This window comes from Acomys russatus, chromosome 28, assembly GCF_903995435.1.
Source record: "Acomys russatus chromosome 28, mAcoRus1.1, whole genome shotgun sequence".
Lineage (NCBI taxonomy): Eukaryota > Metazoa > Chordata > Mammalia > Rodentia > Muridae > Acomys > Acomys russatus.
The window spans coordinates 23,451,882-23,479,712 of record NC_067164.1 but is presented as its reverse complement, the minus strand read 5'-3'; the positions used below and the strand labels follow the sequence as shown (position 1 = coordinate 23,479,712).

Here is a 27,831-nt window from a genome sequence, read left to right as displayed (position 1 = left end):
TTTATTCAGCTCATGGCTTGTTTATTAGAGTAACCACATTTGGAGAGGCATAAAGCACTTAAGTTTGATATGACTACAAAGTTACCACAAATCGCAAACATCAGAACTTTCATTTCTGCTTAAAGAACAAGTTTTCAGAACATGTGAGTTAGTTTAACACACAGACCCAGGGTATATGGGCACTGCTATATCTAAGTGCCTCGCTTCCTGCTCTCATGTCCTCTTTAAATAGGAACCCGCATAGAAGAGCTGAAATGTGTAGGTCACGATGCAGATGCTCTAGAGGGTAAGGGGCATCAGTCCGCACGAAGGGGCAAAGATGCAGTGTGCACAGCTGTGCAGGGGCTCACTGCGCCATCTGGGCTTCCATGGCTTGTGCCGTCCACTCTGGGGCTGTCTGACTAATTTTCTCCAGAAGGTTATTTACTTGGAAACAAAGTGATTGGATTTGTTTGTCCCATGTTGGCAAGGCTTCTCGTGCTAAGCAAAGAATAAAATAATGGGTGGAAAATAGAAATTACTTACAAATCAAAGCTAAAAAATAAATGACAACAGTGTTTTTTGTTTGTTTGTTTCTTCTTTTTCCTTTTTGAGATAGGGTTTCTCTGTGAGCCTTGGCTGTCCTGGACTCACTTTGTAAACTAGGCTGGCCTCAAACTCAGTGATCTGCCTGCCTCTGTCTCCCCTGAGTGTTGTGATTAAAGACATGTGCCACCACACCCAGCTTGGTGGCACATGTTTTTAATCCCCTCACTCAAAAGGCAGAAGTCGGCAGGATCTCTGTGAGTTTGCAGCTAGCCTGTTTTACAAAATGAGTCTAGGCCAGGACTACACAGTGTTACTATCTCAAAAAAACCCAAACCACCCTCAAATCACTAACACCAAATATAAAACATAATAAAAACAAATATTGTTAATGCCCTTGAAAGCAAAATCAACTACTGAACACCTTTCAGTACCACAGAGCAGCCACAGGCAAGGCCTGTGTCTCAGTGCTTACTGGAGGGTCACACTGCCATCTATTGGGAAAGCACTGGACTTACAAGCAGGATTGTGACTACCGCACACACACAAAAAAAGAAACCATTTACAACAGAAATAAAAAGAAGCAAATCCACTCAAATCACTATCTTTTTGTTGTTGTTGTTGTTTTGTTTTTTGAGACAGGGTCTCTCTCTGTGTAGCCCTGGCTGTCCTGGACTTGCTTTGTAGACCAGGCTGGCCTCACAGCGATCCACCTGCCTCCGCCTCCCGAGTGCTGGGATTAAAGGCGTGCGCCACCACCGCTAGGCTTCAAATTACTATCTTGATCTACTTTTTTGTTGTTTTTTGAGACAGGGTTTCTCTGTGTAGCTCTGGCTGTTCTGGACTCCTCTGTAGATCAGGCTGCTCCTGACCTGTCTCTACCTCCCAAGGGCTGGGACTGGGATCAAGGCGTGTGCTACCACCGCCCGGCTTCATGTAGTCTTTTAAGAAGACTCCGCTCTATGTGTATGAATGTTTGCATGTGTGTGACATCATGTCTGGTGCCCAAGGCCAGAAGAGGAGGTAACCTGAAAACGGAGTCAGATGGTTCTGAGGCACCATGTGGGTTCTGGGTCCCCTGAAACCTATTGAACCATCTTTCCTATCTAGGATCAGCCCCCTTTTAACTAATTTAACTTGTTTCTAACTAAAATAGTTACATCGCTCTCTGCCCCTCCCTTTCCTCCCGCTGCACTTTTTTCATTTTTTAAAAGCATCACAATGACTCTGGCCTGAAAGCACACATACCAGGACATCATGCAGACCGAGAGAGGCTTCTATTTAGGAATATATATGTACATGCACATCCATCCTTGCATATTACAACAATTAATGAAAAAGAAGCCATGAACCTGAACCTGAGTAAGAGCAAAGAGGGGTATGTGGGAGATTTGGAGGGAGGAAAAGGAAGGGGAAGTGATGTAATTACATTAACCTCAAACATAAAGGTAATTTAAAGGGTCGACAGGCACTGCTTCTAGGGAACCAGTGAGATGAGAACTGAATAAGGGGATCCCAGGATCCGACTTAAGCAGAAAGAGAAAACAGAAAGGGCTGCACTGGCTACAAGGGAGCAGAAGTGAGCACACCAGTGGCTCTTACAGGTCAGAGAACAGGAAGGGCCACCAGGTACCACGACAGAACCCAGCTCTGCTCTGAGAAAGGCCTTTCAGTTACAAGCTCCCAAGTGAAGAGTGTTCTGGTTGCAGGTATAAAGTGGGAGCAAGCGGAGAGGTGTCAGACAGGTGAAATGTCAGGCGGTCCACTTACCTACCTGCCTACGTTAGTTCAGTGAGCTTCTGAGTAGGAAATGCAATGGTCTTTTCATGTGCACCATACATGGTTTGAGCTCAACAAAGGTCAGATGACTAAATGAGTAAACTGATACAATTTCAGTTCATTTTCCTTAGCTTAGAAATGTTGAAATACACCATGTGCGGTGGCGCATGCCTATAATCCCAGCACTCTGGGAGGCAGAGGCAGGTGGTTCTTGGAGTTCGAGGCCAGCCTGGACTACGAAGTGAGTCTAGGACAGCCAAGGCTACACAGAGAAACCCTGTCTTGAAAAAAACAAAACAAAAACAGTTGGAATAAATATATTTACAAATATAACCTTTTAAAGTTATTTTAAAGTATATCTTTTGGAAATAAACTCATGAGTAATGCATTCAAAACATCAAAACAAACAATTCAACATATTTTAACCATAAGCATATACTTCATTGTCATTTCACTATAATGAGAGTGCACAAAACCTCTTACTTTCAAAATGAACTATTCCATCAATCTGGTCAATAAATCCGTTCATACGTCCTTCTGTTATCATTTGAGACGCTATCTTTTCTGCCTATTAAAAAAAAAAACAAAACAATCTCTCAGAAACTGAAACGTCATTCTTAGCAACCATTGACATATAGCCAAGGGAAAGCCTTTGGCTGAACTCCTACCATGGCTGTGCTTACCCATCCTTTGTTGAGCAACATGTCTTGTATTTCTAGTTTAAGTTGAATGGGATGCTATTTCACTTTCTTGGGAGTTTGTCTGTTTTGGAAACAAGGTCTTATTATACAGCCTGGCTGACTTAGGACTCATGATCCTCTGGTGCCAATCTCTTTCGTGCTAAGAATTCAGACATGCTAGACTTGCCAGACAAGAATGTAGCCATTTTCCACCAACTTTCTTCTGTGCTTAAAATCAAAATACCAAATTTTCTTTTTAATGACTTGTCTCATAAATTCTCTGCTGACCTTAAGTTCCCTTAGCTGAGGATGATCTTGAACTTCTGATCCTCTTGCCTCCACTGCCTGAGTGCTGCGATTTCGGGCGGGTACCATCAGTGCAGTTTATACGGCCCTGGGCATTAACTCCAGAGTCTTGTGTATGCTAGGCAGATATCCACCAACTGAGCTACAAAACCAGCCTCAAAAGTCACTGGGACCCAAATGTTAAGAAAATAAAAATAGCTGGGCAGTGGTGGCACACGCCTTTAATCCCAGCACTCAGGAGGCAGAGGCAGGTGGGTCCCTGTGAGTTCGAGGCCAGCCTGGTCTACAAAGCGAGTCCAGGACAGCCAAGGCTACACAGAGAAACCCTGTCTCGAAAAAACAAAACAAAAAAACAAAAAAGAAAGAAAGAAAAAAGAAAAAAATAGTTTAAAACTGCAAGGGCACAGTTCTGATGCTGCCTTTGTTACTGCTTCCCTGCAATGTCCTAGAAATGAGCTGAGTAGTTAAGTTCAGTAGTTAAGCGTACTGGCAGCTCACAACAGATTACAATTCCATCCCAGTGGACGGAACACCCTCTTCTGGCTTCTACAGGCACCAGGCACCCATGTGGTGCACAGACACACATGCAGGCAAAACACCCACAAACACGGGGCTAGAAACAGCTTAGTGGGGAAGAGTGCACGCTTCTCTAGCAGAGGATCTGAGTTCACACCGGGTGGCTCACAACTAACTGTAATTCTAGCTCCAGGGGATCTGAAGTCCTCTTCTGGCTTCTTTGGGCGCACACAAACATACAGAGGATACACCCACACAGACATACATATGAATAAAAATAACAAATCTTAAAAATAAAAAAAAAACCATACACATGAAAATAAATAATTGAATCTTAAAATAGCCAGGCATAGTGGTGCATGCGTGTAATCCCAGCACTCAGAGAGGCAGAGGCAGGCAGTTCTCTGTGAGTTCGAGGCCAGCCTGGTCTACAAAAAGCAAGTCCAGGACAGTCAAGGCTATACAGAGAAACCCTGTCTTGAAAAAACAAACACAAAGACAATGAAATACCTTGGCTGCAGGGATCTCTAAAAGAGCTCCAAGTTCTTCAAAGGTGATATTGTTGTATAATTTGCTTGCTGACAACAAGTTATGCTCAATGACAGCTCTGTCCAAGATGCTGGAACCTTAAAGAAACAAACAAACTCCTTAAATGTTTGAAACCAGTCTTATACTTTAAAAATATATTCCTTTATTTTTATTTCTAGGCATGTAGTAATCATCTCTGTGCCTCTGGTCAATACTAAAACTTACATTTGATATTATTATTATTAATTTTGGTTTTTCCAGGCAGGGTTTCTCTGTGTAGCCTTGGCTGTCCTGGACCCACTGTGTAGACCAGACTGGCTTCAAACAAAGAAGATGCGCTAATATGCTGAGGTACATTTACACTCTTAGTTTATTCACAATTAAATAAAATACAGTATTTAGAAAATTAGTGTGATAGCCAGTTTCCAATAGTCAATCACCATGAACCACACCTCTGGGTGTGTCTATGAGGGTGTTTCCAAACAGATTTAACTGAAGAACAAAGGACCTCCCTGAAATGAGCATGCCACTCCCTGGATTGGGTCCCAGACTGAATGAAAAGGAGAAAGCCAGCAAAGCACCTGCACTGTCCTCTCTGAGTCCTTACTATAGACACAATGTGACCTGTCCCCTCACACTGCATCACGCTGTGCACACCACGAGGGTCTGTACTCTCACTGTGAGCCAGAACAAACCCTGACTTCAGCTGCTTTTGTGATACACGGAGATATTTAGAGACCTTCAGGGAAGTAGTCTACAAAACCATTTCTTGTGACTGCCCACCACCTCACCACAATAAGGAAAAGAAAGGAAGAAGACAGACAGGCAGACAGAAAGATAAAAATGAGTTAGCCAAGGATGGGGCGGTGGACTGTCCAACAGTACAACATTTGCTATTGAAGGGCACAAAAGCAATCCCAAGGATGAAAGTAAGGGGAGGAGGAAGGGATGGATGGTGGGAAAGAGGAAGAACATACACACACACACACACACACACGCGCGCGCGCGCGCGCGCACTTTAACACAAAACCTCATAGCAGCAATATTAACAGCCCCAAAGTGGATACAATCTTCCTGTCCATCAACTCACATGTAAGTAAGCAAAAGGGCACATCCGCACAGTAAAATACTATTTGGTAACTAAAACAAATGAAATACTAATAACAATCTGAGCCATTACACCAAGAGAAGCCAATTATGAAAGGCCATGATATTACTATGATTCCATTAACATGAAATGTCCAGAGCAGACAAATCTATAGGGCAAAAATATATTGGCAGTACTGCTACACAGCTCTGGAGGAGAAAGGCAGTGGACATCCTTTAAGATTAACAATAAAGCAGACACTATGCTAGCTCAGGACTGCTGCCTCAGATGGGAGCAGCACACAGCCTTCCTTTCTCCCAAACAGAGCCACTGCTCCTCAGGGAACCTATGGAGCCTATTTTCCCACTTTTCTCTCTCTCTCTCTCTCTCTCTCTCTCTCTCTCTCTTTGGTTTTTCTTTTTTTTGGTTTTTTGAGACAGGGTTTCTCTATGCAGTCTTGGCTGTCCTGGACTCGCTTTGTAGACCAGGCTAGCCTCGAACTCACAGCGATCCGCCTGCCTCTGCCTCCCGCGTGCTGGGATTAAAGCCGTGTACCACCACGCCTGGCTCGCTTTTCAGTTTTTCAAGACAGGGTTCCTCTGTGTGGCCTTGGCTGTCCTGGACTCGCTTTGTAGACCAGGCTGGCCTCAAAATCACAGTGATCCACCTGCCTCTGCCTCCTGAGTGCTGGTATTAAAAGCATGCGCCACCACGCCTTGCAGGTCCCACTTTTCTTTCCCATTTTTCTTTCATGACGAGAAAGTTCACTGTCAAATCTGAAGATCAACTACATAATTCTGAAAACTTTTTACCTAGCTTTTAATTAATTTATATATCAAACATTTTTATTTTTATTTTTGGCTTTCAAGATAGGGTTTCTCCATGTAACAGAGCCCTGACTGTCCTGAATTCACTTGATAGACCTGGCTGCCCTCAAAGTCACAGAGATCCACCTGTCTCTTCTTCTGCCTCCCAAGTGCTGGGGGATTAAGTGTGCCAGCCATCACACCTGGCTCCAGACACTTTTTAAAAAAATCATGGCTGCTTAAAATATACAGAGGATTAAAAAATTCAAAAACAAAACAGGAGGAATAGCGTCAATTAAAGCACATACATACTACTCATAGTTGGCCTACAAATTTAATTTTAATTTTTCTAGAAGTCAAGCAAAATAAGACAATCAAGGGGCTGGAGAGATGCTCAGTGGTTAGGAGTACCAGCTGTTCTTCCAAAGGATCTAGGTTCAATTCCCAATATCCAAATGGCAGCTCACAACTGTTTGTAACTCCAGTTCCATAGATCTGACCCTCACACACATACAAGCAGGCAGACCACCAATGTACATAAAATAAAAATAATTAAAATAATCCTTCAGCCATAAATGAATTTTTCCTGAGATGCCACATACAGAAAATTCCATAAAAGAGAAAATCTTGGGGCTAAAGATAGAACTCAGCATGTTAAGAGTTTGGTCCCCAGTGGCCACACTGGGTGGCTCATCGCGGCTTATAACACTTGCTGAGCTTACGGCCTTTCAAGCCACCTCCACATGCCTGGCGTGTACTCATATTGACACATGCTGACACACATAAATAAAAATAAAGTCCTTAAAGATGCTTTAAAAGAAATGTCCTTTAAGTAGAAAGACGGGGACCACCAGAGTGCTTTTAAAAGTATAATCAAATAAAGGAAATACTCAGTGCCAAGCAGTTAAGACCGGGTCAAATGTTGCCTTTCAGCTGGCCCCAGTAAAAGGACTCCTCACAGCTAACTGCTCTTGGGGACAGGAAGTCCAGGGCAAAGAATCTAGCTGACATGCATGCTGAACGGTTCTTTGAATATTTCTCTGTGTTCACATCTATATGTTTAGTGTTGCAGTCACTTTAACAAGGTACTTTAAAACATCTATAGACAAGGTACTTTAAAACATCTGTACACAAGGTAATTAGTATTCCTCCTAGCTGGGCTACCTTGTCAGGCCCCAGTGGGAGAATACACACTTAGTCCTGCTGTGACCTGAGGTGCCTGGGTGGGTTAACAGCCCTTGGAGGCCTCCCCTTCTCTGAGAAAAAAGAGCAGGGAATGAGGAAAAGGAGTGTGAGGGTGGGACTGGGAGGAGAGAAAGGAAGGGGCTGGGATCAGGCTGTAAAGAGATTAAATTAATAAATACATGGGAAAAATGAAAAGAAAAAGAAAGTTAGTATTATGAATAAGAAAATATTAAAAAAAAAAAAAAACTTTTTCCTGGCAAAGACATTCTGATTTAAGCAAACACATCATCTAACCAATACAAAATGAAATCTGTTCTTATAATATTTTATCATAAGGAACCCTGGGTAAGCTACTGAGCTAAATTTTACTCTTTATCAAGAATGGATATTTATGCTCTATTACAATCTGTTATTTACCAATGGCTTAAACTTTTTAAGATCTAGGAGCCATAGGTATATTTCATACTCTCTCAGCTTTCACAAATTTCGGGGGAAAAAAAGGATACAAAAGAAAAGAAAAAGTATTATTTCACAAAATGCTTTCCAATAGAGACGATTTTAGAGTACACCACAAGCCTGTGTTGGTGTTTATAGTCACGATTAGTCAACAGTCCTTTCTATTAATCAGGAAGTAATACTTAGAAATACTAATCTATCCCTAATCAGCACTGCCGCACACAGTAAGACGTAGGCGTTACCATCGGCTGTCGTTGCTTTCTGGTGAGGCATCAGCATTGCAGCGAACTCTTGGAGCTGGTTCCCTCTGATGATCCTGTCTAGGTACATCTTCTCGAGGATCCCATATGCAGCAAGTTGCTGGCACCTTTCATCCTTGAAGAGAGTAGCCAGCATCCGAGAGCGCTGCTGTCCTAGGGAACATCACACGTTCTCTAAGTGTCCTTCAGTGACAAAAACAATCTCAGTCTATGATCCCATTCTTGTGTACTAAGCTACAGACAACCCTCATTAATATGTATGTTGTATAATATAGCATGTTCTGGAAAGTCACTGCACCACATAGCTAATGCTTAGCTGCTGCTTTTATGGGAGATACAGAGTTAGGTTCTTTGAACCCCCTAGTCAATTTTTTGTCGACCTTAATCGATCTGTACTTTGTTTCATGTGTTTCTGTTCAGACCCTGACTTAGCACATCGTGTTAATTCATTAGCCTTGAACTCATAGCTGACACTACAACTCTGGCAAAATAAAGTTTACATGACACTATTTTGTCACACAAAATCTCCATATCAAACTGCCTATACTTATGAGCACTAGAGGGCATGGGGGTGCACGCCTGAAATACCAGCAATTAGGAAGCGGAGGTAAATGGATTGCCAGAAGTTTAAGACCAGTGAGAGCCACAGTTCTGCCAAGACTACATGGCAAGACCTTGTCCACCGCTAGTTCTGACCAACACCTGGTCTACAAATACAAAGCAAGTTCCAGGACAGCCAGGGCTGTTACCCAGAGAGACTCTGTTGCGGGGTGGGGGGGGGTAGAGCTGGGTTACAAAGAGGCAGAGCACTAGAAGACCACTCTCACATGCAGATAAGAATTGCATAACTCATTTTGCTACTCTCTCTGCCCATATCTGAGAATGACAAAAAAGCTGAGAGTTTGGGTTAGTTCAAAATAAATTTTAATCTTTAGATATGTTCACTAACAAAGACCCACAGATAAGTGAAGATAACTGAATATTTATCACATAATGGGCCAGGTGGTTCCAGGTGGTTGTAAGCCCAGGTGATTTCTAGTTTCTTCTTTAATGTTTACATTTATGCATTATTTAGTTAATAAAAAATGTATGTGACCAGCATAGAATATTCGTCTGTAAACCCAGAATCTGGAGGGGTTAAGCGTGAGCTTCAGCAGTTTGAAGCCAGCATCAACTACACAAGTTCTAGGCCAGGACAGTAAGATCTTGTCTCAGAAGCAAAGGAAACAAAAACATTTCTCTGCTAAGAAGCAATATTGTCTCAATTTATAAGTTTTAAAACCTTTAAACAACAGATGACAAAAATACCAAAAGAATGGAAATAATATTGTCAACAATCCCTTTCTTTCTTTTTAAAATTAATTTATTCATATTACATCTGATTTTTGTTTTGTTTTTTCGAGACAGGGTTTCTCTGTGTAGCCTTGGCTGCCCAGGACTAACTTTGTAGGCCAAGCTGGCCTCGAACTCACAGCAGTAACATCTCAATTGTTATCCCCTTCCTTATATCCTCCCATTCCTCCCTCCTTCACCCTACTCCCCTCCCCTATGACTGTCGCTGAGAGGGACCTCCTCCCACTCTATATGATCATAGGGTATCAAGTCTCTTCTTGGTAACCTGCTATCCTTCCTCTGAGTGTCACCAGGCTTCCCCATCAAGAGGACATGGTCAAATATGGGGCACCAGAGTTCGTGTGAAAGTCAGCCCCCGCTCTCCACTCAACTGTGGAGAATGTCCTGTCCATTGGCTAGATCTGTGTCGGGGTTCGATGTTTACTGCACATATTGTCCTTGGCTGGTGCAGTAGTTTGAGCAGAACCCCTGGGCTCAGATGCGCCCGTCATAATGTTCTCCTTGTAAGTAATCCCTTTCTTTTACAATATAAATATTTGGTTTGTAGAAGAGTGTACTCTTAAAGACACCTACACTGAGTAGGTGGCATATCCGTGGGCACATCCAGTGTCTAAATCTTGGGGTTTTTTATTTTTTATTTTTTTCCGAGACAGGGTTTCTCTGTGTAACAGTTCTGGCTGACCTGGAACTTGCTCTGTAGACCAGGCTGGCCTTAAACTCACAGTGATCGGCCTGCCGCTGCCCCTCCAAGTGCTGGGATTAAAGGCATGCACCACTACCGCCCAGCTGTGCTGGCTAGTTTTACGCCAACTTCACACACACTACAGTCATTTAGGAAGAGGGAACCTCAAATGGGAAAATGCCTCCACTAGACTGACCTGTGGGAAAGCATGTAGGGGGCACTTTCTTGGTAGTGACTAATGCAGGAGAGCTAAGCTCACTATGGGTGGGGCCACCCTCTTAACCGCTGAGCCATGTCTCCAGCCCCGGCAGTTGTTAATGAGCATACAGGGCTGAGCAGTGGGGGTGGTGGGTGGGGCACAGCTCAGTAGCAAGAGCACTTGTCTAGCATGTGCAAGGCCCTAGATTGAATCCCAGCCCTACAAAGTACTCACCAAAACAAGGTGAGCAAAGTGAACCTCTGTCCATAATAAAGATGAACAGTAGTATCTGTTGAAAACTAGAGTTTTCATTGGGCGTGGTGGCGCACGCCTTTAATCCCAGCACTCCAGAGGCAGAGGCAGGAGGATCGCTGTGAGTTCAAGGCCAGCCTGGTCTACAAAGCGAATCTAGGACAGCCAAACGCTACACAGAGAAACCCTGTCTTGAAAAACGAATCAAACAAACAAACAAACAAAAAAAGATTAAAAGTATGTACCTTTGTATCTAGGTGTTTAACCTATCCATAAACTCATCCCTGTGCCCACAGGTGTGTCCAACCGTTTGAAACTGTGAAATGATGTTATCAATTACAAAGTTCACACTCAAGAACTATGCAACTGAATTACAAACAAAAACCATATAACCAAAACTAAAAGCCCTCATGTTTTAGGTGTTGACAGTTTCATGTTGCATCACGGTTATAGCTATGCTTGGCTGAATACAGCTTTGGGCCACAGGTTGGAGATGCGTGGATGATAAAGTAAAACAAGAGAAAAATTGAAGTGAATCTATATACTAATATGTAATAGTCGCTGATACCTAGTAACAAGAATAAGTAAGTGGTGGTTTAAGTCTTAATCCCAGCAGTGTAGAGGCAGAGGCAGCCTGGTCTATAAAGGGAGTTCCAGGATAGCCAGAACTAAACAGACTCTGTCAAAAAATAAAAAATAAAAAGGTGGTGGTGAGGATGTTAAGTGAGAGTTCTAAATGTGTCACGAGCTCTCAGCTGATTATAGGTTTTGGAGGATTTCAGAATGGTTTAGAATTAACATTCCTTCACTATGGTCTTTTCTATTGAAAAGCTGCTTGCTTTCTATACTAAATTTAGTAAAACCTTTTTATGTACTGAGGAGAATGAATGCTATGTCTAACACTGAAGCTTAATGGTCTAAAAATATCTAAAGGGCAGGATATCTTATATTTTTTTAAAAGATGGTATTACATTTATTTATTTTATGTATACATGTGCTATATGATACATCTGTGGAGGTCAGAGACAACTTCCTGGAATCAGTTCTCTGCTTCCTCCATGTAGGTCCTGGCAACCAGCACCTCTCTGGAGAAGGCATCTTACTGACCTAATCTCTGGACTGTAATCTCTGTCTCCTCTTCTGCACTCCTCATTTAATTTAAGAGCCATTGTCTTTTCTTTTCCTCTTTTTCTTTTTCTTTTCTTTTTTTTTTTTTTTTTTTTTTGGTTTTTTAAGACAGGGTTTCTCTGTGTAGCCTTGGCTGTTTTGAACTCGCTTCATAGACCAGGCTGGCCTCAAACTCAGAGATCCACCTGCTTCTGCCTCCCTGAGTGCTGGGATTACTGGTGTGTACCACCACACCCAGCCAAGAACCATTTTCTTCTTCACTGAAAATTTAGACATAAACTTTGCTACCTCTTAGTCTATGGGTGACAGGCGGATACACTCACCTTACGTTTTTAGATAAATCATTTTATTCCTGGTTTTGTTTCATGTTTGCACTCACGTTAGTTGTACTGAGACACCCTAGAAGATTCCTTGCTAAGTACTCTAGTAGTTACCACCTAACATTATGAAGCAGAGACAACTCACTTCATTTACACATAAATCACACGCTTACCTGCTGATGCTAAGATGGTGCAGTGCAAAGCATGCTTTAAGGCCTCTAGTCTTTCACTTTCATGGACTATTGTCTTATAAGAGAGTTCATTGTACCTTTGGGCAGCTTCAATGAACTTCCTTCTGTAATCAAGAACACGTGCATAGCAAACCTATGGAGGGAAAACGCTCCAATTAGGGAAAAGAGGAAAGACAAAAGAGCAAGGAGACTTTCTAAAATATGTAAACATTCGTCAGGTGTTTTGAAACATCTTGGTATATAATTCATCAATACAAAATTAACTGCAGATTAGCTCATTTGTTACCTTGTAATGTATTTGTAACTGTTCATTTGTGGATTCATTCTGAAGCAAGGATGCTCGATTTATATAAGCCTCAGCCTGAACAGGGTCATCGTCCTCCAGATACAGCCTAGCAATCTTCAGGTAAGTCTCCAGCTTATAATCTACATTGTACTGTCTAGGACAAATAAGTAAGTAAGTAAGTGAATGGATGTTTTGTCAAGAAAATTTTTTATGAATAATACAATTCTAACTATATTATGTTATAGAAAATAAGCTAAGATTCACTGATATTTTTAAGTTTGTATTGTCATTGGTCATATTATATCATGGCTGCTTGTAATTCTCAGATAATCTCATAAAATAAGATCATGCACCAGATTCAAGCTTAGCAGATATTACTAGTGGAATTGCATCCAGGCTCAGCCTGCCTGGAGAACAGCCTGGCAAATACTCTTTGAACTCTTTGAATGTGAATGCTTTTAATCCACTATACTTTACTTCTAGATACCAAATCCTAGACCATAAGGAATGTGCCTATGTGTTTATTACAAGCAAATTAACTTGTAAAGTTATAATTATTTATGTTAGGAAAAAAATGAAAATCACTATAAATATTCATAGGAGTGAAGGTGTGTAAAAGGTAAAAAAGTGTGCAGTTATGATCATTACTAGGTGTTTACAGACAACATCTGGTTTTTTTTAAGTGAAAGAGTGGGCTATGGCTAGGCACGGTGACACATGCATTTCATACCAGCACTCTGGAGGCAAAAGCAGGCAGATCTCTGAGAGCTGGAAGCCAGCTTGGTCTATATACCAAGTTCTAGGTCAGCCAGGTAGCGAGGTTCTATGTCAAAAACATACAACGTAGAATGCGGCAGCATGCCACACATCATGAACACGTGTCCCTGCCATCTAAGTAAAATGCATCTTTATTCATACAACAACATATAATCTCAATTACGGTGTTGGTTTCCTGTTTCTTCCTTCCTCTTTTGGTTGTATTTTACTCCAACAGTGAAGTACTGGAGGCCTCACAAAATTCAAGATTAATCTTCATAGACAAGTAATCTTTTCTATTTGCCAGCCAAAGCAGTAATGCATTGTGGCAAGAAAAATGCCTTAGATCATTTGACTTTCACTCTGAAATTCATTCTTTACTTGTTTTGATATGTGTGTGTGTGTGTGTGTGTGTGTGTGTGTGTGTAGCAGGTCATGGAAAGGATTTCTATGGATTCAAACTGTTAGCTTAATTTATTTTTCATCAATAGTTTGCTACTCACAATTGAAATCTATATGAATTGTTCTATCATGTTAAGCTTCTTTAATTTTTCAATTTTTTATCAGGGTATCCTTACATTACTTTGAAAATCAAAATCAATACTTTTTTTTTTTAAAGAAAGTTCCCATTTACCCAAGTTATATTCCTGTATTTTCTCACTCTCACAACTCCCATGCCTCTGTCTAGCTGATGGCTATATCTGACTTCACTAAGAGAGGCAATCAACAAGTATTTGCACCCATAACTAACATACAATGTGCTCTGTGTTCTAGTTGTCAATTCACATCACCCACCAGGGAACATCTGGCATTTCTGATTGTTACGAGGCACAGCAGTGCTGCTGCGACACTGCTAACCTCTTAGCACAGGGCAGCCCCTAAGGAAAGGATTATGCCAATCGAAAATCTCCCCACCACTACCAGAGTCCCCTCCTTTCATACACTGCTGCAAGAATCCTTTACCAATTCCTCAATATCTTTTTTTTTTTTTTTTTTTTTTTGTCTTTTGTTTCGTTTTGAAGACAAGGTTTCTCTGTATAATAGTCCTGGCTGTCCTGGAACTCTTTTTAGACCAGGCTGGCCTCGAACTCACAGTGATCTGCTGCCTCGGCCTCCTGAGTGCTAGGATTAAAGGCGTGCACCACGCCCAGCTTTTTTATCTTTTGAGATAAGGTCTCACTATGTTGCTTTGACTATCCAGGGGAATCCCCATCAACACTTTGACCAGGCTAAACTCAGAGCTCTGCCTGCTTCTGCCACCTGAGTGGTAGGATTAAAGGCATGCACTACCATGCCTGGCCCTCTCATTTTTCTTTGAATCAAAGTCATTACGATGCCTTCAAAAACCCATAAGATCTGATCCCTAGAATTAATTTCACTCTGTCTTTTCCCCGTGTTCACTCTGCCTACCCTGATATTCTTTAGAAAACGCTACAAATATGTTGTCATCTTAAGATCTTTGTGTTAACAACACTCCTTCTAGAGTGACCCTGCTATACCCTGCCCCTAGACAACTCAATCACTCTTTGAGAAGCATTTACTACCGTCTCATACACTATAACTGTCTGTATCTCCTATACTAGAATGTAAGAAAAAGTGTTAGTGAGCACTTATATATGTCCATCCAAATCCACTATTTACTATACTTTTGTCCTGTTTCCAGGGGAATCCCCACCAACACTTGGGCTGCATTTCTCCAGTCTTCTTCTTTCTCATAAATAGATGCAAGATGCTGTCTTATGGAAGCAACCTAGAATGACAGATACAAATGTTACTGAAACAGTGCTCTCATTAAATATTTTAAGCTGGTAAATAAGTTGCAGGTTTATGTAGCATCATGTACTTTTTTTCTTCTATCAAGTTTGCATTCACAGAACATCAAAATAGAGAACTGAAACAACGTGTATTTCTACAACGTGTATTCTGGCAACATTCTGTTTTCAGTATTAAAATTTGCTTTTGTGTTGCTATATACATGATGTGGAGCTTTACTATGGTTTTAAGGTGAACTTAACAATCTTACTAAGGCTACCGAGATTGCTCATGGTACAAGGCTACAAAAGCCTACAACCCAAGTTCGAGCCCCAGAACCCAGATACAGATAGAAGAACAGAACTAACTCCACAGTTGCCCTCTGACCTCCACCTGTGTATAGCGGTTCATGTTTTTATACCCAAAATAAATAGGCAATATTTACTAACACTCCAGTTGGAGCTGTAACATCCCAATACTTATTTGATTTTACATTGAAAATGGTGTTTGACACAGTTTTATAAAAAAGTATGAAAGGGAGCATAAATTATCTTCATTAAGGAGTTAATACCATCAGATCATAAAAATAATTTATCTTACAATCAAAATCTACCATCCTAACACAATAGGACTCATGAGCTCAGAGACTGAGGCATTTTGCCCAAGGCCTACACAGGTTCAAGCCAGACAAGGCCCACACAGGTTCAAGCCAGAGAAGGCCCCAGCATAGAGAGGGGCACTGTATACAGACAGGGTCCTACACCTAACCAAGACGCTGTTGACAACGGATATGCTCACGGCAAAGGGAAAACGGTCTGTGAGTCTATTAGCCACACTCCAGGGCACCAGGCCCTATGGCCAACTCAATGATATTTCTATGGACTTTTGGTTTCATCTGCTTTGTTTAAACTTTGTTTTTTGACTTATTGGTCTTTTACTTCTTTGTTTTGATTTTTGTTTCTGTAGTTCTGTGTGTGTGTGTGTGTGTGTTGTGTGTGTGTGTGTGTGTGTGTGTGTGTGTGTGTCTTGGTTTGCTTCTGATTTTTGTTGGTTTGGGGTGTTTTTGAGACAGTTTCTCTGTGTAGCTCTGGCTGTCCTAGAACTCCCTCTGTAGACCAAGCTGGCCTCAAGATCCACTTGCCTCTGCCTCCTGATGTTTGTTTGTTTTTTCCTTTTTTTAAGAGAGAAAAAGGGGGCTGGAGAGATGGCTCAGTGGTTAAGAGCACGGTCTGTTTTTCCAGAGGTCCTTAGTTCAATTCCCAGCAACCATATGGTAGCTCGCAACCATCTATAATGTGATCTGATGATGCCCTCTTTTGGCATGCAGGTGTACATGCAGATAGAGCACTCATATACATAAAATAAATAAGAGAGAAAACAAGAACAAAGTTGAATGGGTGGGGAACACCTAGGAGGAAGTGGTTGAGGGAAAAACATAATCAAAATATATTGTATAAAAATTTTTTTCCAAAAAAATAAATTACTGGTAATTAGTAAATCTGGTTTCCTGATTCATTAAAACAGAGCAAAATAATAACAAAATCCATGGCTCTGAATTTTCACCTGCTCCTCGAAGGAGATGACCCGAGGCTGGATCTTTTCCAAGGTGAAATGGTAGATATCCTTGGCAGTGCTGTCCGGCAGGTTAGGGAGGTGCGTGCAGAAGTCTGTCAGAAGCTGCCTTGAGATCACCAGGCTGACGTTCTCATTCACCACTTGTTAGAAAATAAAAAACACGAAGCGTCAACAATCTTTTAAAGTTTCCATAAAGCAACTAAATTTTACTTAAAATTAACACTTAATAGTTCAATGTATTATTCAGAGGCTTCTGGATCTTATCATCTTATGTTTCATAATTAGTTTCTTTATGCTGGATTACACTGACTATATATCTACTACAGCAAAACAGAAAAAAAATACAGTAACTTTTCTAAGAAATAGAAAAAATTGGGGAAAATTTATTTCTTGAAAATGTTATACTTTTTCTTTTCCCCCCTTTATTCTTGTGCAAGGGAGGGCACAGAGCATCTATACAAAATCTTAAATGGAATCTCAATTTTGAAGACAATTCACCTGAAAATAACCCAACTATAAGTGGTTCCAAGTCTGAATTAAGTTAATCTCAAAACACACTTAACATTGATTGTTGTAAAACAGGCTGACGAGGCCGTAAGGAACCAGTCAGTACTACAAGGCAAGCGTGGCCCTTCCAGTCTACTCACTCGCTTCCACAAAAGCTTTCAATGCTTCTAGTTGTTCTGTTCCAGATAACTGAATGGCCTTTTCCAAAATCTGCCGATATCTAAAACAGTATCAAATAAAGATAATAAATGTTTAGTTCTAATTGTCAACTTGAAACAATCTAGAATCACTGAGGAAGAGAGTCTCAAGGAAGAACAATCTTAATCAGACTGGCCTGTGGACACTGTCCTGGAACTCTTGCTTGTATTAATGAAAGAGTGAAGACCTACACTGTTGGCAGCAGGGAATCCTGAACTATAAGAACTGAGAAAGCAAGCTGAGCATAATCACACATGCATTTATCCCCTCTGCTCCTGACTGTGACGTGAGCAACGGCTTCAAGCTCCTGCTACCTTGACCTTCCAACAATGAAAAGCGGTAACCCAGAACTGTGAGCTAAAGCACGCGCCTTCTTCCTGAGTAGCTGTCAGGGTATTTTCTAAGAGCAGCAGAAATACAACTAAGACATAGATCGTCTAATGCAAACTTCAAAGTTTATTTATTCATCTTACTTGTCTGTTTCTGGTCTGTCTGTTTGTTTGAGCCAGAGTTTCACTGTGATATAGGTCCAAGCTGGCCTTGACTCGCTATTGTAGACAGCTAACTTGGAGCTCTTGATCCTCCTGTCTGCCTCTCAAATGCTAGGAATCTGGGATGCCACCATGCCTTGGCCTATTTATTCATTTCTACCACTAACTTTGACATGTATTCTGACTTTTCAATTTACCCTACTTTCTTCCATTAATCGCTAGATGGTCGTTTCCTTTACTGCACACTGACTATATACATTAGAGTACCCAGCCCATCACAAGAAATACTAAGTTTTGGGACTGGTGAAATAGCTCCGCCAATTCTGATACCTGAGTTCCATTGCTCGAACCCACACAGTGGAAGAAAGGAATTGGTTTTGCCAGAAATTGTTCTCAGAACACACACACACACACACACACACACACACACACAAATGCAATCTTAACAATTTGTTTCGTTGTTTGTTTTTGTTGTTGTTGTTGTTTTGGTTTTTTCTGAGACAGCGTCTCTCTGTGTAGCCTTGGCTGTCCTGGACTTGCTTTGTAGACCAGGCTGGCCTCGAATTCACAGCAATCCGCCTGCCTCTGCTTCCAGAGGGCTGGGATTAAAGGTATGTGCCAGCACGTCTGGCTCTTAACAATTTTTAAAATAAATACTAACCCTGTAATTCTTGTTTGCTTTTGCTTTTTAAAACAAGGTTTCTCTGTGTCCCTGGCTGTCCTGGAACTTGCTTTGCAGACCAGGCTGGCCTCAAACTCACAGAGTTCACTTGTGTCTGCCTCCCAAGGGCCAAGGTTAAAGGTGTGCACCACCATGCCTACCTAAACTTGTAATTCTAAGGTGCTACCTCTAGTTTTTTTATATTGGGTAATACACACACACACACACACACACACACACACACACACACACACAATTTTTAACTCATCAGAAGAGGAGTAAACTCATAACTCTACGTTACTGAATCTAAGGTGTCTTTTTCTTGAAAACTTTTATTTGGAATTAGAACAAAAATACCCATCTTTTTTTTCAGTGTCTTTAAAAATAAGCTACATTTTTTTTTTCAACTGTATGCTACACACACAAGAACACTATTTGAGGTGCTCAGCTTTCCTTCTTGCCAACATCATGAATCTAGGATCATCAACAATGAGATAATACCACCTAGAGATTGAATGTCTCAATGTGTACAAAACCAATCCACCAAGACAATGCACTAACAGAATGTTCTTTTTTTTTTGGTTTTTCGAGACAGGGTTTCTCTGTGTAGCCTTGGCCATCCTGGACTCACTTTGTAGACCAGGCTGGCCTCGAACTCACAGTGATCCGCCTGCCTCTGCCTCCCAAGTGCTGGGATTAAAGGCATGCGCCACCACGCCCGGCCAGAACGTTCTTTACGTTGTCAGACATCTGCATTCAGCTCTAGCAACTGGTCTACTACCCATCACCACATCAAATCAGCACTATAAATAAGAGAAATGTTAAAAATACACAGTGACAACTGCCATGCACCAATAAGTTCCTTCCTAAGACACAAATTCCAAGAGGACGGGGACTTTTTTTTTCTGCTCTGCTCACTGAAATATACGCCATCTTCAACAGTACATGGGACAAAAGGAGCACCGACTTAAGAATGGTGGCATTTCAGTTCTTAAAGTCAGTCAGTAAATATGGGCTAAATTTTAATACTCTTTATCTTCTGTCTTTTTTGCTAATTTTTAAGATTTATTATTTTTATGTGTCTGTTGGTGTGAGTATCTGTCATATAAATTTGGGTACTCATAGAGACCAGGGATTCAGGTGGCTATGAAGCACCCAATGTGGGTGCTAGGATCCCAACACCAGTCTCTGAGCCATCTCTCCAGCCTTGTCTCTTGTCTTTTTGGAAAGGTGGCTCAGCAGATAAGAACATTGCCTGCTCTTTCACAGAACCAAGGTTCACAAACATCCATAACTCTAGCCCCAGGGATCTGACACTGTTTCCTGGCCTCCATGAACAGTAGGCACATACATGCACAATGCAGATATCCAAACACAAAAAACACCCATACACACAAAACAACTTATAATTTATTATTGGGGGGGGAGGCAGACAAAAATGCCATGGCATACATATAGACGTCAGAGGATCACTTTGTTGAGTTCAAGCAAGGGGCTGAAGAAACGGCTCAGCAGTCAGGAATACATACTGCTCTTCCAGAGGAGCCGAATTTGATATGCATCACCCACCACAGATGGCTGAAAGCTGCCTATAACTCCAACTCTAAGAAATCTGATGCCCTATTCAGTCTTCTTGGGCACTTGCACACATGTGGCATATGCACACTCAGAAACACAAGCACATAAATATAAAATAAGTTAAATTTTAAAATAATTGATAAATTTTTGTACTATTAGATCTTCCATTTATCGTTATGGTGAATGTTACTGGACCAACTCTCCCTTTTTAAAAAATGGCTGAGCTGCGCATGATGGTGCATGCTTTAATTCCAGCATCTGGAAGGCAGGGGCTTCTGTGAGTTCCAGGCCAGCCTGGTCTACAAAGTGAGTGCAGGACAGCCACGGCAGTTATACAGAAAGACCATGTCTCAAGTCAAACAAACAAACAACAACAACAACAAAAACAAAAACATGGCTAGGTTGGAAAGATGGCTTAGTGCTTAGAAGCACTTGCTGCTCTTGCAAAGGATCCAGGGTCAATTCCCAGCACCTGCATGGCAGCTCACAACCATCTTTAACTCTAGTGCCAGTGGATCTGGCCTCTAAGGGCACAAGGCACACACATGTATACATAGATGTAGTCAAACACATAAAATAAAAATAAAAACAGCCTTTTTTTGGGGGGGGCCTTCTAAAATACATAAAAAACACAGCCAGAGAAAGGCTCCTAAAGACCAACTAAAAAATACAGGCAATTACCATTGTTATGTTTTGCCCACTAGTATTAGATAGTAAAGTGCTATTGCTGAAGATAACACGTGGTCTGGTTGCAAAACACAGAAATCAAGCTGGGCTAGAAGCTTCCTCCCAGCTGGTTAACTCTCATAAAGCCAGAAAGTACTGTAAAAGAAGAGTTGTTAACAAGTCTTCTTTGCTGTGGGCCTAATTTCAACACTACTGACTGGCCTGGCAAACTATGCCCACTGGCCCTATAATGCCAAGTCGCTAAGAGATAACCCACCACTTTCTGACTGGATTTGACTTCTGTTCCAGGGAGAGAATTCATATTTGATATTGGAGACTAAGTCAAAAGCGCACAGCTGGGGAGGTTATAGGCCTTAGCAAGGAAGCTGTTACAGGAATTTTATAAATGGGCAGACGCACCCATCATATTTATGTTTAGATACAGTGCCACCATCAGCTTTGGTCAGAGAAACTTCTTTTTACAGTAACTATAACAACTAACAACTGGACAACTGGGTGGTGGCAGCAGCTCACACCTTTAATCCCAGCACTTGGGAGGCAGAGGCTGCCACACTACACACAGAAAAACATAAACAAAACAAAGAAAAAGATTAACAACTGGTTAGAATGGTTAGAATAAATGATTGTTGAATAGTCATCAATAAATGGGTTACTATATCACCCTCTCTAAGGTGGGGTGGGAAGACTAGTGTCCTGAGTTCTAACCCTGTAACCATGATGGAAGGAGAGAACTGACCTCACGTGCACCCATGACATGCAACAACTAGGAGCTGATGTTGAAGCAAAACAAACAAATAAACCTGTAACATAATTACCCCTAGAGAGGTAAGTAAGCTTTGAAGTTCAAGGAGAAATTAGGAGCCGTGAAATGAGATTCAGAAAATGAGAACTATCAGAAATTACAGAACTGAAAATTATTATAACCAACTTGAATACTCAACGGCAGATCAGACAGCTGAAGAGCAGCCAACCCAGAAAGCAGGTCTGAAGAGCCTGTCCAGAATGAAGCAGAGACGTGAATGCATACACAACAGAGCAGAAGACAAAGAAGTCCCACGACAATGTTCCAAACATCTCACTGGAGTCAGAGGAGAAATAGGACAGAGCAGACATAGTGAAGACACATTATTTAGACCAGGAATGGTGGCTCGTGCCCATAATCGCAACACTTAGAAGGTCTGAGCTACAGAATGAGACACTGTGGGGGGGGGGGGGGGAAGGCAGACAGATAAGCAGATAATGCAAGACACTTCTCAGAACTGTTCAAAGAATCTAGACCATTGGGCTTTCCAGTGAAGCTCAGCTGAGTAACTAAATATTTTCAAAAAGTGGCCACAATTCTTTCACTCCCTGTATCTATGTCACTTTGCAATTTGACTAACTCTTCACATAAAAAGAGTTCATTTCACCACCCTGCTCTCAACTTGTTGACCAATAGAATGTAGCAGAAATGAAATACCAGTTCTGGGCCTAGACGTTCAAGAGGCCTTGAATGTGTCATTATCTTTGGAACCCTGTTGTCACATATTAGCCACCGACTTCACAGAAGCAGAGCAGGGTACTGCAGATGCATGTGGGAGGTCGAATGGAAGCAAGACCTTTGGCATAGATAAGTATTTACCTCAGCCAAAGCCAAGCTGTCAACCTACAAAACTGTAAACTAAATAAGTTATGTTTTAAGTCACTAGGTAACAATTCTTAGTGGCTTATTTCACAGTAAAAGCTGTCTGCTGTGTATATATGTGCATCATAGTAAAGTTGCCAAGATGAAGACAAGCGCTAATATCATTTTTAGGAGAAATAATCTCTAGTAATCTCTTGATCTGTAAGCATTCTATTCCAATTTAGTGGCAATGGGAAATACTGGGGACAGATATTCTACACAATTTAGTCAAAACAAACCACCACCAACAGCAACAACACAACAAACCCCAAAAGCAGTCCGCTATCTGTCAGGAGACTGAGGAAAGGGCTGCTGTGAGTTAGGGGTGACCATGAGCTATGTAATGAGTTTTGGGACAGTCTGGAGCATGAGTGAGACCCTTTCTTAAAAAAATAAACCAACTCATAGCCAAGTTTGGTCAAATAATATGAGGCCAAAATGGTGTCCATGTTTAGTTAGGCGTCACAGATGTGGGCTGTGTCCTGGCTTGGCCTCCATGTGACCCCCAGGTTTCTGTGTGTGTGAGTAGTCCTCCCCTTGCGATACCTCTCACTCTCCAAAGCTCTTTCTCACTTTTCCTAAATAATGCTGTTTGCTTCGAAAAAAAACAGAAAATATGTATTTTCTCCTTCTTCCACATATAAGACTAAAACCATCACCTGACTTGCCACATAGTGTCTGGCATTTATTCTGGACATGGGAATCAGTAAAACTGTCCTGGAGGATTAACAAAGAACCGAAGGTTTTGAGTCAGAAGGGCTCTTAGAGGTTGCCCAGTCTCTCTGCCACTGCAGACACCTGCGTGTACGTTCATTTTGACCCTTGTATATTTGTATATTTGACCCTCTACTATACAGAAAATTGTAATCCAAAGTCTACTTCACTGGAGCAGAGTACAATCTTATTCCTTTTCCTCTGAAAAGAAGTCTTCTCAGTAAGCAAAGGCAACGAACAGATCTTCTATTACTAACAACTTCTCATAAAATGAAATGTTAGCGGGTCCTGGCAGGCACATTAGTAAACCCAGCTTGGGAAAGCCTGAGGCAGAGAAAGATTAGGAAAGAGTCCTAGGCCATCTTGGGCTATACTGTTGAAGGCTAGCCTCGGCTACGAGAAACTCTGTCTCAAAACAACAAATAAAAATAAATGTTTAAACTGAAAAGACCTTCTCGGCCCCTCTGGATCCTTTCTATGCTCTAAAACTGAGAGAAAGAAGTTTTCAAGGTTGTGTTTTCACATGATGGATTCAGCAAAGAGACCTATAACTCACAGCTTGACGCCTGCCCTCAAAGAAGTAACATTTGCAAAAAAGTGAATTCTGGTCAGGGAGTGAACAAATGAACAGACCAAACAATCTAATCTATGTCCAAGTAACGAGGCTACATCTGAGCACAGGGAGATGGGCCCACCAGGCCAGTGTGGGCATGGGGTGAGGGTGTGGGCGTGTGAACATGCTTCCCCAAGGAGGAAGTCACATGTGAAGCAAATGCTGAAGAATCAAGTAGTTCAGCCAAGCGAGTCAAGACAGGCCCAGTACAACAATTACCTTCACATGCTCCTCTGCAGCCTCTCTTCTTCTTCTGAAGGTCTTTTTTGGGGGGTCGGGTGGGGGTGGGGAGGAGATAGGATTTCTTTATGTAGCCCGAACTGCCCTGGAACTCACATAGATTGGCCTGCTTCTAATTCCCAAGCGCTGGAATTGAAGGCCTTCACCACTAGAAGACCTGGCTTCTAAAACTGTTCTTTAAAAAGAAACATTTATTTTATGTGTATGAGTGTTTTGCCTGCATGTCTGTCTGTGCACCACATGCATGCCTGGTGCCTGAGAGTCAGAAGGGGGCACTGGATCCCATGGAAATGGAGTTATAAATGGTTGTGAGCTACCATGGGAATGCTGAGGACTGAACCCAGGTCCTCTGCAAGAATGTAAGAGCTATTAACAGCTAAGCTATTGCTCCAGTGCCCTCTTTTAAAGCTTTGTAAGAGGCAATAAATATTTTATATGAAAGGAAAAAAAGTAGCCTATATCTGCAACCAAAAAAAAAAAAAAATGTTTTTTATATGGCCAGATTCTTGTTTTGTTTTTGAGACAGGGTTTCTCTGTGTAGCCTTGGCTGTGCTGGACTTGCTTTGTAGACCAGGCTGGCCTCAAACTCACAGAGATCCGCCTGCCTCTGCCTCTCAAGTGCTGGGATCAAAGGCATGCACCACCATACTCAGCTGTGGCCAAATTCTTATGCTAACTTCGGATAACTGAAAGCACTTCTTATTGAGTTTTTAACAAGAAAAGCAATATAGTCTAGTTGGTTAAAAGTGAGCTTTTGAGACAAACCTGGGTTAAAGAGAAGTTATATCCCCTTCTGGCTGTTCACTGACCTAACCAACATCTCTTGAACAACACACTGCACGGAACAGAGGGGGTTAGCACTAGTACTCCAGAATTCCTTAAAGTGAAAGCTTTGTTTCTCAGTTTCCAACGTAAATACCTTAAAGGAGCAAATGACTTTGACAGATGCACTTCATAAAGTATGTGGTTGGCAGAACTGTTTTGTTATGAGGATAAACATCCCGATACATTCTTACCCGGAGAGTACTGGGTAAATACCTAGAGGGAAGGCTAGGTATTCTCAGAGGGCTGGAGAGATGGCTCAGAGGTTAAGAGCACTGGCTGCTCTTCCAAACAAAGGTCTTGAGTTCCCAGCAACCATATGATGGCTCACAACCATCTACAATGAGATCTGGTGCCCTCTTCTGGCCTGCAGCTGTTACCTGCAGCTGCAGGTTTGAACACTGTGTACATAATAAATAAATTAATTAATTAATTTCTCAGAAAGCAACACTGAGGGCTGGAGATGGCTCAGCGGTTAAGAACGCTTGCTGCTCTTCCAGAGGACCTGAGCTCAATTTCCAGCACCACATCAGGTGGCTCACAACCACCTGTAACTCCAGGCCGGAGGGATCTGACTCCCTCTTTTGGCATCCATGGGCACCTGCACACAGATGGCACTCATTGTCACAAATATATAAATAAAGAAAATACGCTAAATGCTAACACAAGAAAGAAAGCAGTATTGAGGGAGGTGCCAGCTAACACAGCAGGGGTCACCGTTATCAAGCAAATTACTTCATTTACTCTCAACAATAAAACTCTGAAGGGGACACAGCAATGGCTCCCAGGCTCACACTCCTTTGCAGCATGACTTTGCTACTACAGAGTTAGTGGTCCATCCATTCCCTCTCCTCCCGAGTCTTGGCTGGTCTTGTTACTTGCTTTCATCAGTATTACAGAATGGATGTGAGACTTCTCGAACTAGCTATAAGCCTTGCAGCTTCCATTCTCACCCTGGTAGAACACTCTGATGAAGGAGGTTCCAGAAGACAGCTGAAGCCAAACTAGAGAATGGGAATAAAAACCCAGCCAACAGGCAGGGATGCGCACGAGCCCAGCCCTAACTGAACTGCCAGCCAACCTAACCTGCAGCCACACAACACACAGCACCCCGGGGGGCTAAAGGAACATACGTTTACACTATTAAACTGTATATTTATTAGGCAGTAATAGACAAAACAAACAAACAACCCCCAGCCTATTGGAGACATGCTACTGTTTGTCTCCAATCCAGAGCTACGGAGGGAAAAGCTTAAGTCCCAGATTGCTCTCAGGTTCAAACAACTGCATCCTACCTAATAACTAACGGACGTATGTTTTCTGTAATAAAAAAATAAAAGGATACATTAAAAAAATGGCAAATAAACCAAAAAAAAAAAAAATGAAGATAAAAAAAAACAAATAAATAAAAGGAAATACAAGGGACTACAAAAGCTGGTTTTACTTTCAGCCAAATCTATAAAAAGTATTACTATATTTAAAAAAGACTAAACATTCCAACTCCTGGAATAAATCCTATGTACTTACCGACTGCCTAACAATAGTAACTCTATGAGGTTTTCTATACACCAGGGACTTTACTCAGTTATTTAAGTGTGGTAAGTACACAGACACACACTCATTTTGAAATCAGAAAAGACTAAGTCTCACGATTATACTACCATCTTTTTAAGCAGAAAAATGAAGAATAAAGTAGTTAAGCCCAGGGTATACAACTCAATTTCCCACTAATAAAGTTGACTACTACAGAGAAACGCAGCACAGTGGCCACACAACACATACACTATTTCAATGTGCAGGTTTGGGCAAGAGTATTTCATTAATTAGATCCACGTGCTGTCAGGATGTAAATATTAGGAGGCATACTTTCAGTATCAAGCAAAGCTGTGGACTCTACAAAAAGAAAACGACTAAAACTGTTAAACAACTACCTGGGGGGAACTGACACAAATTTTGACTTAGAATGGTCATAAGCACTCGCACTCGTAAGATTTTGACAAAATTCCTAAGTAACGCCTGGAAACATCACTGTTCTAAACATCCTGCGCCCGAGGGCATTCTGCCTGTGTTCTCTTCTGCAGAGTTGGTGACAGACTTAAAAGAGCATCCAGTACATAGGGACCCACACACACGCTATCAACTGAGAAGTTCTGGACGACGTGACAGCGGCCATACCTTCCCAGCCCCTGCCAATCCTGGATAGCCCGGATCAAAACTCGGAATACAAATTTCCCTCCGCCAAGGCGAGGGCCAGGCGGGTAGCAAACACAAGTCAAAACTCGGTGCGCTGAGCTCACCCAAGAGGCACTAAAGGAAGGGGGGGACGGGGGGAGCAATCTTCTTTCTTACCACGCTCCCAGAAGCCAAAGGAACCGCAGAGGTCGTTATCAAGGACTTCTAGAAATTGACAGTCTCCCCGGGTCTTAGGACAGCCAGGACCCCAGCACAACGGTCCCTACGGCTTTCTGCTGCTCCCAGCAGTGACCGCCACAGCCGACTGCAGGCCCGCCCCCCTGAGTCAGGCCTACCTGGAGCTCCGCACCCGAGAGCTCCCGTCACCTCTAGGAAGGTACATTTGTGGCTTGCTTCCTACTTCTATACTCCTAGGAAATACTCACTTGCCCGCCAGATCTTTGTGAGAGCCGCTCGAATTCATGAGCTGGGCCAAATCCTGGCGCACGGCAGCCGCCATCTTTCTCCGAGCTCAGCCACGGCGGAGGGACCGCTCGCAGCCAAAAAGGAAACGAGTGCAGTCCTCCAGGACGCCGGCGGACGGGCCGCGTGGTACCATAGAGTAGAGTCTTTGTGGGCCAGAGCGCCGAGGATGGGAGCCGGAATTAGCTCCGCCCCCCCCCCCCCCCCAGGAAACGCCACTCCTCCAGATAGAGCCCCGCCCAGGCTTCCCGGGAGAAGCCGGCTCTTACACTCCGATCTGCGATTGGCTGAAAAGCTTGAAGGCGTGTACTTTGTGCAGCTTCAGTAAAGGACCGGCTTGTTAAACTACTGCGTTTTCACTAAGTTCCGGGTCCAAGGGT

At 42.2% G+C, this 27,831-nt stretch overlaps 1 protein-coding gene across 1 annotated transcript; it reads right to left on the bottom strand.

Moving 5' to 3' along the window:
* On the bottom strand, positions 1–27,581 carry Cops4 (COP9 signalosome subunit 4). Its single transcript, XM_051170324.1, has 9 exons — positions 27,415–27,581; positions 17,270–17,349; positions 16,611–16,762; positions 14,942–15,045; positions 12,540–12,693; positions 12,236–12,386; positions 8,111–8,281; positions 4,317–4,432; positions 1–480 (listed from the first exon to the last, which is right to left on the bottom strand). Exons 1-9 carry the CDS (start codon positions 27,486–27,488, stop codon positions 424–426), a joined length of 1,059 nt encoding a protein of 352 aa, XP_051026281.1. The 5' UTR covers positions 27,489–27,581; the 3' UTR covers positions 1–423.
* Positions 27,582–27,831: the final 250 nt, after the last annotated feature.